Source organism: Scyliorhinus canicula, chromosome 3 (assembly GCF_902713615.1).
Source record: "Scyliorhinus canicula chromosome 3, sScyCan1.1, whole genome shotgun sequence".
NCBI lineage: Eukaryota > Metazoa > Chordata > Chondrichthyes > Carcharhiniformes > Scyliorhinidae > Scyliorhinus > Scyliorhinus canicula.
Genome location: NC_052148.1, coordinates 8,049,881 through 8,066,667, shown reverse-complemented (window position 1 = coordinate 8,066,667; position 16,787 = coordinate 8,049,881). Strand labels below are relative to the sequence as shown.

General features: G+C 50.6%; 1 protein-coding gene across 1 annotated transcript in view; it reads left to right on the top strand.

The window, feature by feature from the left end:
• Nucleotides 1-214: 214 nt before the first annotated feature.
• Nucleotides 215-16,787, top strand: part of LOC119963795 (mucin-1-like) — a 211,790-nt gene continuing 195,217 nt past the window's right edge. The window contains exons 1-2 of the mRNA XM_038793082.1: nt 215-401; nt 14,812-14,889. Coding sequence (XP_038649010.1) covers nt 14,827-14,889 — 63 coding nt within the window. The 5' untranslated portion in view covers nt 215-401; nt 14,812-14,826. The remainder of the gene's footprint in view (nt 402-14,811; nt 14,890-16,787) is intronic.

The window sequence follows — 16,787 nt, the reverse complement described above, 5'->3', positions numbered from 1 at the left end:
TTCCACAAACACTCAATCCCTCCACCACCGACGAACATCTCAGTCGTGTTTGCCATCTAATGAGTAGATGGCATCAAGGTTCCTTTGGGAGAAATGATATTGGCGGACAGCAAGAACAATAAGCCACACACCTTCTAACCATTTTGCAGTAGTAATCTGTGTCAGTGAAGAATGTTGAAGGTTGAAGTTGTTTCTGTGTCCCCTACAGGGATGTGTTATGCGGGAAAATCCAGTGTCACGGTGGAAATGAGGTTCCACTCCGAGATGGAATATTGAACATCGTGACGACCAGAGTGGTTTTGGAGGGTGTGAGGTATGAGTGTCGTGGGACAGTATCTTTCTTATCTGATTCCAACATACCAGACTTAGTACACCAAGGAACCAAGTGTGCAAATGAGAAGGTAATCAATTCACAATCAGTGTTAAAGCAATGTTAACACCAGGTTAATATGGATGTTTCCACTCTACATGTCTCCCCTCAGGATTGGTGAAGGTATTCCCCTACATGCTCAGAGTTTAAGACATTTAACCTCCTCACTACTGACATGAACACAAGAACATAAGAACTAGGAGCAGGAGTAGGCCATCTGGCCCCTCGAGCCTGCTCCGCCATTCAATTAGATCATGGCTGATCTTTTGTTGATTCAGCTCCACTTTCCGGCCCGTACACCATAACCCTTAATCCCTTTATTCTTCAAAAAACTATCTATCTTTACCTTAAAAACATGTAATGAAGGAGCCTCAACTGCTTCACTGGGCAAGGAATTCCATAGATTCACAACCCTTTGGGTGAAGAAGTTCCTCCTAAACTCAGTCCTAAATCCACTTCCCCTTATTTTGAGGCTATGCCCCCTAGTTCTGCTGTCACCCACCAGTGGAAACAACCTGCCCGCATCTATCCTATCTATTCCCTTCATAATTTTAAATGTTTCTATAAGATTCCCCCTCATCCTTCGAAATTCCGAGTACAGTCCCAGTCTACTCAACCTCTCCTCATAATCCAACCCCTTCAGCTCTGGGATTAACCTAGTGAATCTCCTCTGCACACCCTCCAGCACCAGTACATCCTTTCTTAGGTAAGGAGACCAAAACTGAACACAATACTCTAGGTGTGGCCTCACTAACGCCTTATACAATTGCAACATAACCTCCCTAGTCTTAAACTCCATCCCTCTAGCAATGAAGGACAAAATTCCATTTGCCTTCTTAATCACCTGTTGCACCTGTAAACCAACTTTCTGTGACTCATGCACTAGCACACCCAAGTCTCTCTGCACAGCAGCATGCTTTAATATATTATCATATAAATAATAATCCCATTTGTTGTTATCCCTACCAAAATGGATAACCTCATATTTGTCAACATTGTATTCCATCTGCCAGACCCGAGCCCATTCACTTAACCTATCCAAATCCCTCTGCAGACTTCCAGTATCCTCTGCACTTTTTGCTTTACCACTCATCTTAGTGTCATCTGCAAACTTGGACACATTGCCCTTGGTCCCCAACTCCAAATCATCTATGTAAATTGTGAACAATTGTGGGCCCAACACGGATCCCTGAGGGACACCACTAGCTACTGGTTGCCAACCAGAGAAACACCCATTAATCCCCACTCTGCTTTCCCCATTGGCCCCACCAGCACAGTTCCTTCCTGTAATCCCTTAAAGCCATTACTGTTCATTCCCGGCTGCCCGCTATCCTTCTTCCTTTTACCCTCTCCTCTCCACCCTCGCCCATTCAGCCTATCTCCTTCACACTCTCCCCTTCACTCTCTCTCAACTCTTTCTTCTTCATTCACTCTCCCCTTCACTCTCTCTCCCCTTCACTCTCTCTCCCTTCACTCTCTCTCCCCTTCACTCTCTCTCTCCTTCACACTCTCCCCTTCACTTTCTCTCTCAACTCTTTCTTCTTCATTCACTCTCCCCTTCACGCTTTCTCCCCTTCATTCTGTCCCCTATATTCTCTCCCCAGTAGAATCATAGAATTGCTACAATGCAGAAAGAGGCCATTCGGCCCATTAAGTCTGTGCCGCCCACCTGAAAGAGCACCCGAAACAGGTCCAGTCCCCCACCCTATCCCTGTAACACCACATCTTGGGACACTAAGGGGCAATTTAGTGTGGCCAATCAAACTAACCTGCACAGCTTTGGGTTGTGGGGGTGAAACCCACACAAACACGGGGAGAATGTGCAAACTCCACACGGACAGTGACCCAGGGCCGGGATTCGAACCCGGGTCCTCAGCGCCGCAATCCCAGTGCTATCCACTGTGCCACATGCCGCCCTCGTCACTGGCACTTTGAGACAGCAGTGCTAACCACTGTGCTACAGTGCCGCCTTCACTCTCCCTCCCTTTCATTCTCTCTTTCACACTCTCTCCTTCACTGTCAACCTTTATTCTCTTCCCTTCACTCCCTCTCCTTCAATTTCTCTCCCCTTCACTCTCTCCCTTCACTCTCTCTCCCCTACACTCTCTCTCCCCTTCACTCTCTCTCCCCTACACTCTCTCTCCCCTTCACTCTCTCTCCCCTTCACTCTCTCTCCCCTTCATTCTCTCTCCCCTCACTCTCTCTCTCCTTCACTCTCTCTTCCCTTCACTCTCTCTTCCCTTCACTCTCTCTTCCCTTCACTCTCTCTCCCCTTCACTCTCTCTCCCCTTCACTCTCTCTCCCCTTCACTCTCTCTCCCTTCACTCTCTCTCTCCCTTCACTCTCTCTCCCCTTCACTCTCTCTCCCCTCACTCTCTCTCTCCCTTCACTCTCTCTCCTTCACTCTCTCCCTTCACTCTCTCCCTTCACTCTCTCTCCCCTTCACTCTCTCTCCCCTTCACTCCTCTCCCTTCACTCTCCTCCCTTCACTCTCTCTCCCCTTCACTCTCTCTCCCCTTCACTCTCTCTCCCCTTCACTCTCTCTCCCCTTCACTCTCTCTCCCTTCACTCTCTCTCCCCTTCACTCTCTCTCCCCTTCACTCTCTCTCCCCTTCACTCTCTCTCTCCTTCACTCTCTCTCCCCTTCACTCTCTCTCCCTCCACTCTCTCTCTCCTTCACTCTCTCCTTCCTCTTCACGCTCTCTCCTTCCCTTCACCTCTCTCCCCTTCCTCCTCTCCCGCTCCACTCTCTCCCCCCTTCACTCCCTTCTCCCTTCACCCTCTCCCCCTTCACTCGCTCTCCCCTTCACCCTCCCCCCTTCACTCTCTCTCCCTTCACTCTCTCTCCCTTCACTCTCTCTCCCCTTCGCTCTCTCTCCCCTTCGCTCTCTCTCCCCTTCACTCTCTCTCCCTCACCCTCTCCCTTCACTCGCTCTCCCTCCTTCACTCTCTCTCCCCTTCACTCTCTCCCTCCTTCGCTCTCTCTCCCCTTCACTCTCTCCCCTTCACTCTCTCTCCTTCGCTCTCTCTCCTTCGCTCTCTCTCCTTCGCTCTCTCTCCTTCGCTCTCTCTCCCCTTCACTCTCTCTCCTTCGCTCTCTCTCTCCTTCACTCTCTCCCCTTCACTCTCTCCCCTTCACTCTCTCTCCCTTCACTCTCTCTCCCCTTCACTCTCTCCCCCCTTCACTCTCTCCCCTTCACTCTCTCTCCCCTTCACTCTCTCTCCCCTTCACTCTCTCTCCCCTTCACCCTCTCCCCTTCACTCGCTCTCCCCTTCACCCTCCCCCCTTCACTCTCTCTCCCCTTCACTCTCTCTCCCTTCACTCTCTCTCCCCTTCACTCTCTCTCCCCTTCACTCTCTCTCCTTCGCTCTCTCTCCCCTTCGCTCTCTCTCCCCTTCGCTCTCTCTCCCCTTCACTCTCTCTCCTTTGCTCTCTCTCCCCTTCACTCTCTCTCCTTCACTCTCTCTCCCCTTCACACTCTCCCCCCTTCACTCTCTCTCCTTCACTCTCTCTCCCCTTCACTCTCTCTCCTTCACACTCTCTCCCCTTCACTCTCTCCCCCTTCACTCTCTCTCTCCCTTCACCCTCTCCCCTTCACTCTCTCTCCCCTTCACTCTATCTTCCCTTCACTCTCTCTCCCCTTCACTCTCTCTCCCCCTCACTCTCTCTCCCCCTCACTCTCTCTCCCCCTCACTCTCTCTCCCCCTTCACTCTCTCTCCCCTTCACTCTCTCTCCCCTTCACTCTCTCTCCCCTTCACTCTGTCTCTCTGGAGAAAAATGTCTCTCTGGAGCTGATGCCCCAGCAAAAAGGCAGCTTTTATATCTATAGATTTGCATTCCCCTGCCTTTGTGGCTAATAGAGCCAAGAAGATCTTTAAAATAACCTTTCCTGCTGTAGGTGAATCTACCCTTAAATCCTGATCTTCTAAGTTTTCTTCAAATCCCCTCGCCACAAGCCTGGCCTTTGCCTTATAAGTTCCATCTGGAAGAACCTTTTCTGTGCAAATCCATCTGTGGGAAAGAGCTTTTTGTCCCCTATCCGGTACTTCCATGTATACCCCAAATTCACTCCAACTATACAATTCTTGCTGTTTGGCATCTTTGAGAACTTTTTCATCTAATTTATTTGAAGCCACTAAAACCTCATGTGCATGTGGGCTTCTACATCTATTAGTATTCGTAGTCTTACTCCTGTTCCGAGGTCTTGATAAACTTTGTCCCCTCTCCCGCCTGGTATCTCGTTCTGTACTGCTTGATCTTTCTCTTCTGTAGCGGGATGTCCTTTCAATAGTTCTCAACCTTTTCCTGCGAAGCTGTTCACTATCCGATGTACTATCTGAACTGGCACTGCGTTTCTGTGCCCTCCATTCTTGAACTTCATTTCCCAATCCATTGTCTTAACTCTCTCCCCTGAATGCTGTACATTCAACCAATGTTTATACTTTCCAGTGGCCTTCCCTGCTCTACCAATAACAGTTGCATCCTTCCATTGACTACACCTTTCAGGCAAGTATGTCACTTTTGTACCAACCTTTGGCAGTTGCCCTTTCGGAAAAATGGCCTGTTCTAATTCATCAGAAGTGCCGTGTTCCTCTACAGAAACCCTATCTATAGCAGTTAACTGGTCCTCATCGTTCTATTGTGTACCAGATGACTCTGGTTCCTCGTCATGTCTGTCTGCTCTGTCTAAATTTGAAATTTGTAATCTGTACCCATTATCCTTGATGAATGTACCCGAACAGTTTAATTACTATGTTGCAAAATAATTGTTTTGCCATCTATGCCGATGATCTTCCCTGGACCTTTCCATTCATTAGAATTGTCTCTCTTGTACAATACCATGTCTCCTTGCTGAAAAACGGCATCTGATGGCCGTATGTTATGTCTTGAAGCTCTGCGAATTCTTTCAGAGACTTCTGCTTCCAAAAAAGCTTTACTACTGCTATGTAATGCGTTTAAATGTTCAGCAAAACCTGAGCTAATTGTAGTCCCTTCCCAAGCTGGAGGCTGGTCATCCAGAATGGAGAGACTTTTAGGATTACTACCAAACACTAATTGATAAGGACTATAGCCTCCAACCATCTGCAATTAATTCTTTGCATGTACCGGCCCATGCTAAAGCTGAATTGAGCCTGCAGTTTGGGCGATCTGCCAAAATTTTCCGAAGCATGTCATCGATGACAGCATGATTTCTTTCACAGACACCATTACTAAATGGGCTTTCTGCAGCCGTATTCATAAATCTGATATTCATGTTTTCACAAATCCCTAAACTCATCATTAGCAAGTTCTCCCCCATTGTCCGTAAAGAATTTTGCTGGTGGACCCATTCCTGTCCCGATCCATTTTTCCAGGATTTGATCCTTTCTTTACTTCGTACAATCGTTGATTGACTAAATCTGGTTGCTAAACCTACAAAATGCAAAATAAATATATTATTTGCTTTATCCCAGATCTTAAGGTCCATGGCCACAATGTCATGAAAATCCCTGGCCAAAGGTAGGGTTACTATCGGTCATAATGGTGTCCTTCTGTACTTCCTACAAACTTCACAGTGATCACTAACCTGTTCTATCAGCTTAGAATAGTCATCATCCCTTACCCCTGCATCCTTTAATAAACTTTTTCAGCCACCGAGGAGACAGATGTGCAAATTGCCTATGCAGTTTTACTACAACAAGCTTTTTAATCAGCTAAAGTCCCATTTTCAACTTCCGTTAACACATCCTTAACCACTCTACTTGAAACATTATTTGTCAATAATGGAATACAATAGTGTCCCAACTGTGTAAATTGTAAGTCCACCATCTTTCCAAAAACTGTTGCCTTATCCTGTTCCATATCCAGCTTCATGTGTGCTTTCTTCATCGACGGTCTGCTCAGAAGCAAAGGTATCTCACTTGATACAACATCCGTGCTAATGAAATGATTTACTCCGGCAATATTACAAGGGATCACCACTTTTTTCAGCAACTTCAGAGTATTATCATCCCCAAACCTGAAACTTGTGGAACTTTTAAATTCTTTAACCTTGTTACAATTTTCAACATCCAATGAGTCCAGGTAACATTTTAACCAGTCAATCCCACACACAGTAGATGTGCAGCCACTGTCCAATACAGCACAATTGAAGGATTCTGCAACCAACACCCTCATTACCGGCGTAAAGCAGCTTGTTAATAGGACAATGCCTTCTTTCTGGTCACTCTCTTTTTCCTCTTCTTTCTCTTCCGTGTCATGTGTCACTTCAAACATCTATCATAACGAGTTGGACAGTTGAAAGCATAATGGTATTGAGAGTCACATCGAAAACATCGCAAACCGTGAGCAATACCACAGTTTGTCTCTCATCAACGGTAATTACATTCATCTTAACAGAAAGTGCACACGTTGGACGTATTGTCCCCAGTTGTCTATACCTGCGTTAAATGGCTCAAGATGCCCTACATGCAGCATTTCGGCAGTCAGTAGAGAGGTCTCCTGAGCCTAGATGTGGTGTACAGGGCGCGTAGCAACCGGTGTCAATGGCAGCTTCTCTGAATCCCACCCTCGTTGCCAGTGTTGAATCTGTGGTGAGCAGGAAGCACAGACAATGGATCGAAATGAACAAACACAAATCCAAACACGTCCGCTCCCCTAAGATCTCCTTCCCCGACCTGCACCCAGGCTGGGGTTTTTATGGGAGTTGGGGCTCCCCTGTTAAGGGAAAGCCCCGCCCCCTTAATGGGTATGGTAGTATGGCTAGGGGTATTACTGGGAGTGTGAGCTGTTATTGGTGTAGAAGGCTTGCTGCCCATTGGCCCAAAGTGTTGTCTTCCCATTGGTCGAGAGGAAGGTAGCTCCGCCTAGGAGGCGGGGTATAAGAACCTGTGTTTCCCTGCAGCCAGATCTTTTCTGTACTCCTGCTGCTGGGTACACTTCTTGTAGATTAAAGCCTTCGATTCGGACTACTCCTTCATTTCAGTGGTTATTGATCGCACATCAATTTAATCGACAAGATTTTAAAGGATGGAGCTCCGCATTAAACCGGAGTGTATACGACTCAGCCCCCACGCAGCTAATGCAGCAGCCACATTTAAGCACTGGCTGGCGTGTTTCAACGGTTACCTTAGTATGGTGGAAAACGTCCTGACGAAGGTGCAGAAACTACACACTCTCCACTCGTGCGTCGGCACCGCCATACACACGCTCATCGAGGACACGGCTGACTACGACGCGGCCGTGGACCTGCTTAAAGGACACTTCGTCAAGCCGGTAAATCAAGTCTACGCTCGGCACTAACTAGCCACCAGGCAACAGATCCCTGGTGAGTCACTGGACGATTTTTACCGTGCCCTCCTTGTACTGGGGAGGAACTGCGGCTGCCCGCAAGTGTCTGCTAATGAGCACACCGAACTCCTCATCTGAGACGCCTTTGTTGCAGGCATGCAGTCCCCACAGATCCGCCAGAGACTATTCGAGAGAGAAACCCTGAGTCCCTCGCTAACTCCCTAGATGTCGCGACCAGAAACGCACGCTCCTACGCCCCTGACTGCGCGGCGGCCCCCTGGGCAGCGTGGAACTCGGCCTCTCTCTTCCCCACGGACTCGGACTCCCCCCAGGACGCCCCGAAAAACCCGCGGGGCCCCGTTGCTATTTATGCGGCCAGGCGAAGCACCCCCGACAATGTTGCCCAGCCCGTTCTGCAACTTGCAAGGGCTGCAGAAAGAAAGGCCACTTTGTGGCCGTCTGCCAGGCAAAGGCGGTCGCTGTGGTCCTGGGCAGTGACGGTGGAACTCCCCCCTCCCTCTATCCAGGGGCCCCGTGCGGCCCGCAGACCTCACTGCCCCCATCCCCAATGCCATGTTTGACCTCCGGGCACCGCCATTTTACGCCTCCGCGCCACATGCGGTGGATGGGCGCCGCCATTTTGTCCACCTCCCACCATGTGCGACCGACGGGCGCCGCCATCTTGGATCGGCTCTGAGGACCCCGTGGGTGACTACTCACTGCCCGATGAAGACTCCGACTGTCTGCCACGGCTCGCTTCAGTCACTCTGGACCAGTCTCTGCCCCGCACCCTCTCTATGCCAACAACAAAGATTCTGCTAAACGGGCACGAGACGACCTGCCTACTGGACTCCGGGAGCACGGAAAACTTGGTCCACCCCTCCACGGTAAGACGCTGCACTCTTCCTGTCTGCCCGGTCAAACATAAAATGGCCCTGGCCTCCAGCTCTCATTCAGCGGAGATCACGGGGTATTGTATAACGGACCTCACGGTCCAGGGGAGGGAGTTAAAAATTACAGACTCTACGTCCTCCCCCACCTCTGCGCAGCAGCACTCCTGGGGTTGGACTCCAGAGCCTAACATTTAAATTCGGCAGTTCCTATGCTTCCCCTCACTGTCTGCAGCCTCGCGACCCTCAAAGTCGATCCCTCGTCCTTGTTTGCAAACGTCACTCCGGATTGCAAACCTGTCGCCACCAGGAGCAGACGATACAGTGCCCAGGACCGGGTCTTCATCAGGTCCAAGGTCCAGCGGGTTCTGAAGGAAGGGGTTATCGAGGCCAGCAACAGCCCCTGGCGAGCACAAGTTCTGGTGGTAAAGACTGGGGAGAAGAATAGGATGGTCATAGACTACAGTCAGACCATCAACAGGTTTACGCAGCTGGACGCGTACCCTCTACCCCGTATATCTGACCTGGTTAACAGGATCGTGTAGTACAAGGTCTTCTCCACCGTGGACCCCAAATCCGCCTACCATCAGCTCCCTATCCGCACAGGCGATTGCAAGTACACTGCGTTCGAAGCGGACGGGCGGCTCCACCACTTTTTAAGGGTTCCCTTCGGTGTCACAAATGGGCTCTCGGTCTTCCAAAGGGAGATGGACTGAATGGTCGACCAATACGGCTCACAGGCAACCAACTTTGACAAAGAGTCATCGGACTCGAAACGTTAGCTCTTTTCTCTCCCTACAGCACGTGGGGCAGCATGGTAGCATGGTGGTTAGCATAAATGCTTCACAGCTCCAGGGTCCCAGGTTCAATTCCCGCCTGGGTCACTGTCTGTGCGGAGTCTGCACGTTCTCCCCGTTTCTGCGTGGGTTTCCTCCGGGTGCTCCGGTTTCCTCCCACAGTCCAAAGATGTGCGGGTTAGGTGGATTGGCCAGGCTAAATTGCCCGTAGTATCCTAAAAAGTAAGGTTAATGGGTGGGTGGGGTGGGTGGGGGGGGGGGGGGGGGTGTTGTTGGGTTACGGGTATAGGGTGGATACGTGGGTTTGAGTAGGGTGATCATGGCTCGGCACAACATCGAGGGCCGAAGGGCCTGTTCTGTGCTGTACTGTTCTATGTTTCTACAGATGCTGCCAGACTTGCTGAGATTTTCCAACATTGTCCCTTTCCTTCCCGTATCTCGATAATGTCACCATCCGCGGCCACGATCAGCAGGACCACGACACCAATCTCCCCAAATTCCTCCAAACCGCAAAACTCCTGAATCTGACGCATGACAAGAACAAATACGTGTTTAGCACCGACCGCCTAGCCATCCTCGGCTACGTAGTGCAAAATGGAGTGATAGGCCCCGACCCCAAACGCATGCGCCCCCTGATGGAGCTCCCCCTCCCCCACTGCCCCAAGCCCCTGAAGCGCTGCCTCTGCTTTTTTTTCATATTACGCCTAGCGGGTCCCCAACCACGCCGACAAAGCCCGTCCCCTCATCCAATCAGCCATGTTCCCCCTGTCGATGGAGGCCCGCCAGGCCTTCAGCCGCATCAAAGCGGATATCGCAAAGGCCACGATGCGCGCCATCGACGAGGCCCTCCCCTTCCAGGTCAAGAGCAACATGTCTGATGTAGCTCTGGCATTCACCCTCAACCAAGCGGGCAGACCCGTGGCCTTCTTCTCCCGTACCCTCCACGCTTCCAAAATCTGCCACTCCTCGGTCGAGAAGGAGGCACAGGCCAGAGTCGAAGCGGTGCGACATTGGAGGCATTATCTGGCCAGCAGGAGGTTTACCCTCCTCACAGACCAACGGTCAGTAGCCTTCATGTTCGACAAGGCACAGCGGGGCAAGATAAAGAATGACAAGATCTTGCGGTGGAGGATCGAGTTGTCCACCTACAACTATGACATTGTGTATCGTCCTGGGAAGCTGAACGAGCCTCCCGATGCCCTGTCCCGCAGAACATGTGCCAACGCACAAGTGGACCGCCTCCGAGCCCTCCATGAGGATCTCAGCCACCTGGGGGTCACCTGCTTCTTCCATTTTGTGAAGACCCGCAACCTGCCCTACTCCATCGAGGTCAGGACAGTCACGAGGAACTGCCACATCTGCGCGGAGTGCAAGCCGCACTTCTACCGCCCCGAAAAAGTGCGTCTGACACAGGCTTCCCGCCCCTTTGAACGCCTCAGCATGGACTTCAAAGGTCCCTTCCCCTCTACCAACCGCAACGCGTACTTTCTCAACGTGATTGACGAGTACTCCCGCTACCCGTTCGCTGTCCCCTGCCCCGACATAACCACACCCACCATCATTAAAGCGCTACACACCATTTTCTCCCTGTTCGGATTCCCCGCCTACATACACAGTGATAGGCTTTCCTAATTCATGAGCGACGAACTGCGTCAATTCCTGCTCAGCAAGGGCATTGCCTCAAGCAGGACGACCAGTTATAACCCCCGGGGTAACGGACAGGTCAAGAGGGAGAACGGTACGGTCTGCAAAACCGTCCTGCTGGCCCTACAGTCCAGAAATCTCCCAGTCTCCGCTGGCAGGAGGTCCTCCCAGACGCCCTCCACTCCATCCGGTCTCTACTCTGCACTTCTACTAATCAAACTCCTCATGAACGCCTTCTTGTCTTCCCCAGGAAGTCTTCCTCAGGGACCCCGCTCCCGATCTGGCTGGCTGCCCGCGGGCCCATCCTGCTCCGGAAACACCTGTGGGCACAAATCGGACCCGTTGGTCGAGAGGGTCCAGCTGCTCCACGATAACCCGCAATATGGGCAGCAGGGTAGCATGATGGTTAGCATAAATGCTTCACAGCTCCAGGGTCCCAGGTTCGATTCCCGGCTGGGTCACTGTCTGTGTGGAGTCTGCACGTCCTCCCCCTGTGTGCGTGGGTTTCCTCCGGATGCTCCGGTTTCCTCCCACAGTCCAAAGATGTGCGGGTTAGGTGGATTGGCCATGCTAAATTGCCCGTAGTGTCCTAATAAAAGTAAGGTTGGGGGGGGGGGGGTTGTTGGGTTCCGGGTATAGGGTGGATACGTGGGTTTGAGTAGGGTGATCATGGCTCGGTACTGTTCTCTGTTCTATGTTCTATGTTCTATGCGTATGTGGAGTACCCCGATGGCCAACAAGACACGGACTCCCTACGGGACCTGCCCCCCCCCCCCCCCCCCCACCCCCCCCTCCAGCAGCAACTGCTTCCCACAGGGGCTCCCCTCCCTGCCCAGCCAACCCCCTCACCTGCGCCGCCTAAAGGACCAGACGCGCCCCCCCCCCCCCCCCCCACCCCCATGGCCTGGCCCTCACCAGCTCCGCCTCAGGGTACAGACGCAGCCACGAGGACCGGATCATCGCTCCTGGAGTCACGGACGCCCGCATCTGTAACTTCTCCAGCGAAGCTCCGCAGGTCCCAGAGGATGTCCAAGGCCTTCGATCGGCTGATCGAGTCGATATGAACTGTTCTCTTGTTTCCAACTCTGTAAATAGTTACCGTGTTCTAACACGTCCCTGTATATAGTTACGGGCCAGTGGGCAGCCACCGTTGGAGAGGTATGATCTCACATCACTAGTCATACTACCAGTCTCTTATCCCACTCGCACGGGACACCCCCCCTCTCTCATTCCCCAGCTTCACAAAGGCACCCCCCCTCACCCTCCCCCCGAGTTCCTTTCTCAACAAGGGGTGAATGTGGTAGTATGACTAGGGGTATTACAGTACCTGGGAGTGTGAGCTGCTGTTGGTGTAGAAGGCTCGCTGCCCATTGGCCCAAAGTGTTGTCCTCTCATTGGCCGGGAGGAAGGTAGCTCCGCCTACGAGGCGGAGTATAAGAACCCGTGTTTCCCAGCAGCCAGGCCATTTCTGTACTCCTGCTGCTGGGCTTACTTCTTGTAGATTAAAGCCTTCGATTTGGACTACTCCTTCGTTTCTGTGTTCATTGATCGCGCATCAATGGGCAGTTTAAATTTTGGTTGGCGGGGGGGGGGGGGGGTTATGAGAAATTGTATGGTCCTGGTGTTGGGACCTCCACTGGGGGCTGTAACAGAGAGATTGGGTTGGTATCTGCTGGAGTTCAGAAGGGTAAGAGGCAACTTGACGGGAACCTTTAAGATCCTGAGCGATATTGACAGGATGGATGCGGAGAGGATGTTTCCTCTTGTCGGAGAATCCAGAACCAAGGGTCACTGTTTACAAATAAGGAGCCGCTTATTCAAGACACAGATAAAGAAACAAAGATTCTCTCAGAGGGTTGTGAGTCTCTGCAACTCTCCATCTCGAAGGCAGTGTTCTTTCAATATTTTGACGGCAGAGCGAGATAGATTCTTGATTAACAAGGAGGTGAAAGGTTGGCAGGAATGTGGGATTGAAGTCACAATCAGATCAGCCATGATTTGACTGAATGGTGGAGCAGGCTCGAGGGGCAGAGTGGCCTTTGTGATGTTCTCTGTTGGGTCTATCAGGATGTCTTGAGAACATAGTGTGGACAAAGAACATCAAGCTGAGCTATTGAACAAAGCTGATTTACTTGCACTACTAAATTATAGATTCCAACTAGTCAACAAGGAATAAGTTATTAAATAAAACAATACGATATCTCTTAGCTACGCAACTAACCTATCTCACGCCTAACCACCTTATCCCAGAATCCCAGGAATCACATGATATTTTTATGACTGCTCCTTACCTCCATCTGGTGGTGGGAAGTATTAACATCTTATCGTTTGCCTTTGTATTCCTTACAATACACATATTTTTACACCCACTCCTGCTTCTAATTCATGTGTTTGTCCGTTCACTCAGCTTTGTCAATTGCATGATAATCAGCAGCTGATTTCCTCGCCCATGTCTGATCTAATTGACCTGATGCCATGAGGCTCTGTCACGTTGTGGGATCCGGAGGTATTTCTCAGGACACTCAGGGAAACTCCCTCTCAACTGCACAGCACAGTGCCAGAGCCTGTCCCTCGGAAGGAGGCCGCTAAGACGGATCATCCACTCATCACTGCTGGCTGTTGCTGCTTCAGCTTGATCTTTTTGCACTGATTTGCTGAGCCCCCACCACTCGGGGCTGAATGCGGCTGGATTGCTCAACTTTGATCCTTTGGTTGTGGGACTGCGTGGGTTCCCTCCGGGTGCTCCGGTTTCCTCCCACAGTCCAAAGATGTGCAGGTGAGTTGGATTGGCCGTGATCAATTGCCCCTTAGTGTCCAAAGGTTAGACGGGGTCACGGGGATTGGGTGGGGGAGTGGGTCTGGGTGGAGTACTCCTTTGGAGGTTCAGTGCAGACTCGATGGGCCCAATGGTCTCCTGGAATTCTGTGATTCCAACTGAAAATCTACCTTTTGTCGAGTTTTCTTCTGCAAGCTTGCCATTTCGACATATCAAGCACGGTAGCATGGTGGTTAGCATAAAGGCTTCACAGCTCCAGGGTCCCAGGTTCAATTCATGGCTGGGTCACTGTCTGTGTGGAGTCTGCACGTCCTCCCCGTCTGTGCGTGGGTTTCCTCCGGGTGCTCCGGTTTCCTCCCACAGTCCAAAGATGTGCGGGTTAGGTGGATTGGCCATGATTAATTGCCCGTAGTGTCCTAAAAAGTAAGGTTAAGGGGGGGGGGTTGTTGGGTTACGGGTATTGGGTGGATACGTGGGTTTGAGTAGGGTGATCGTTGCTCGGCACAACATTGAGGGCCGAAGGGCCTGTTCTGTGCTGTACTGTTCTATGTTCTATAAGCCCTCAACCAAGTCTTGTTCCTGATGCTCAATTGTTCTCATAAATTCCCATTTTCATGAGCAAACTTACCTTTTACACATGAAACTGCTTCTCTACTGCCTCTGTGCAGATTTTCCTTCTAATCCACTCACCTCACTGAAGTCTCCCTCTTGATCTTAATGCCTGGATGCCTGTTCTGAAGACCTCTTTATCCAGGGGTTACCCCTATCTCTGGATCTGCAAAGACTGAATCACCTGCTAATGCTCGCATTCTAAGCAGTGTCTGGCATCTTTGACTCTGTTTGTATATACGTTTCTGGAACCTACCTCTCCATTCACCTGAGGAAGGAGCTGCGCTCCGAAAGCTCGTGTTTGAAACAAACATGTTGGACTTTAACCTGGTGTTGTAAGACTTCATACTGTGTTCCCGAAGAGTTTGAGTTCAACCATTTGAGACCCTTACCAGGTCATTTCTTTAATCTGAATGTCAGTAATGATAAAAGGTTTTTATTCTCTATTTCACAGATCTGTTTTGACAACATGTGTCAAGATGTGCGTGAGCTCAAAGTGGAAGAATGTGATGAAACGTGCCATAGTAAAGGGGTATGAAATGATCCCTCCCCTTTTTGTCATGTTGATAAGTTCATTTGTTGTTGTCTGTTAAGAACCATTGAATTTCTGCAGAGCAGACGGAGGCCATTCAGCCCGTCGAGTCTGGACCGACCCTCTGATTGAGCGCCCGCCCTAAGCCCACTCCCTGTAACCCCACCTAACCTGTGGACACGAAGGGGCAACTTATCACGGCCAATCCACCTAACCTGTGCATCTTTGGACTGTGGGAGGAAACCGGAGCACCCGGAGGAAACCCACGCACACACGGGAGAAATTGTTAACTCCACACAGATAGTGACCCGAGGTTGGAATTGAACCCGGGACGCTGGCACTGTGAGGCAGCAGTGCTAACCACTGCAAATCCAAATGTATTAATCAAATTTAAATTCCACCGTCTACCAGGTTGGGGTTTGATGTCCCAGAGCCTCAGAATGACCAACCCAGTGACATCACCACCACACCAACTCCCTCATTTACTGAGGAGATGGGAATATAAGGAGTCAGCGAATTAGGTCATGGCAATGCCAAGTTAAACTTACTGCTGATTGGTTTCCCCTCAGATGGAGCATCGTATTCTATTTTGGGCACCAAAATGTTTCAAATGCTTTCAACGGATGCAGAGTCACCATTGATAGAAGGTTTCAATTATCTGAAGATAGACATAGACATAGAACAGTACAGCACAGAACAGGCCCTTCGGCCCTCGATGTTGTGCCGAGCAATGATCACCCTACTCAAGCCCACGTATCCACCCCATACCCGTAACCACTGTGCTACCGTGCTGCCCCAAGATGGATAAAGAACTGCTGTTGTTCAATTACTATGTGAAGCTAAAGAGAGATTTGCTTGGGATATCGAAATGATCATCAGTCACAGTGAGGAGTCACAGACAGCACGGTAGCATAATGGTTAGCACAATTGCTTCACAGCTCCAGGGTCCCAGGTTCGATTCCCGGCTGGGTCACTGTCTGTGCGGAGTCTGCACGTTCTCCCCGTGTCTGCGTGGGTTTCCTCCGGGTGCTCCGGTTTCCTCCCACAGTCCAAAGATGTGCGGGTTAGGTGGATTGGCCATGATAAATTGCCCTTAGTGTCCAAAATTGCCCTTAGTGTCGGGTTGGGTTTTGGGGATAGGGTGGGGGTGTGGGCTTGGGTAGGGTGCTCTTTCCAAGAGCCAGTGCAGACTCGATGGGCCGAGTAGCCTACTTCTGCACTGTAAGTGCTATGATTCTATGACATGTCGCTCTTCAAGTGAAATGTTTTAAAGCAGCTATTTGCTGTGTTGTGGAATGCACTACCACAGAGGGCGGAGGAAGCAGATTCTGTCCTGCAGTTTTCACTGTTTTAAATCTAACTGTGCATGACCTAATACTGGAACCAAAATTTCCCCTTTCTACTATGTGAGTTCGACACAGATACAACCATCAGGCAAAGACTCTGACACCTAATTAATAAATGGTCTCAAAGTTCATTGATTGTACAAAAACTTTAGAAACTTATTCACTAACTCAGAGAGGAACAGTGTGAAGAAACAAATCCTCACATCAGTGAAAACGTGACAGCTGCACTTTCCATTGGGTGATCAATCCATGGGGAGCAGACAATGGGCGGGGTTCTCCGGCGCCCCAGCCGCGTGTGCCTCAGGCGCCCGGAGTTCGCTGGACGCCGGAGGAATTTGACGAGGAAATATTCAATGAATGGCCTGACACTGGGAAGTTCCGAGCAACAAAGGGCCCTTGGTGTGTTTGCCCAGAGATCTCTGAAGGCACATGGGCAGGTTGATAGGGGGGTGAAAAAGACACATGGGACACTGGGGGGGGGGGGGTTGCAGAGGAGATTCACCAAGATGTTGCTGGGATGGAACATTATTATCATAGAATTTACAGTGCAGA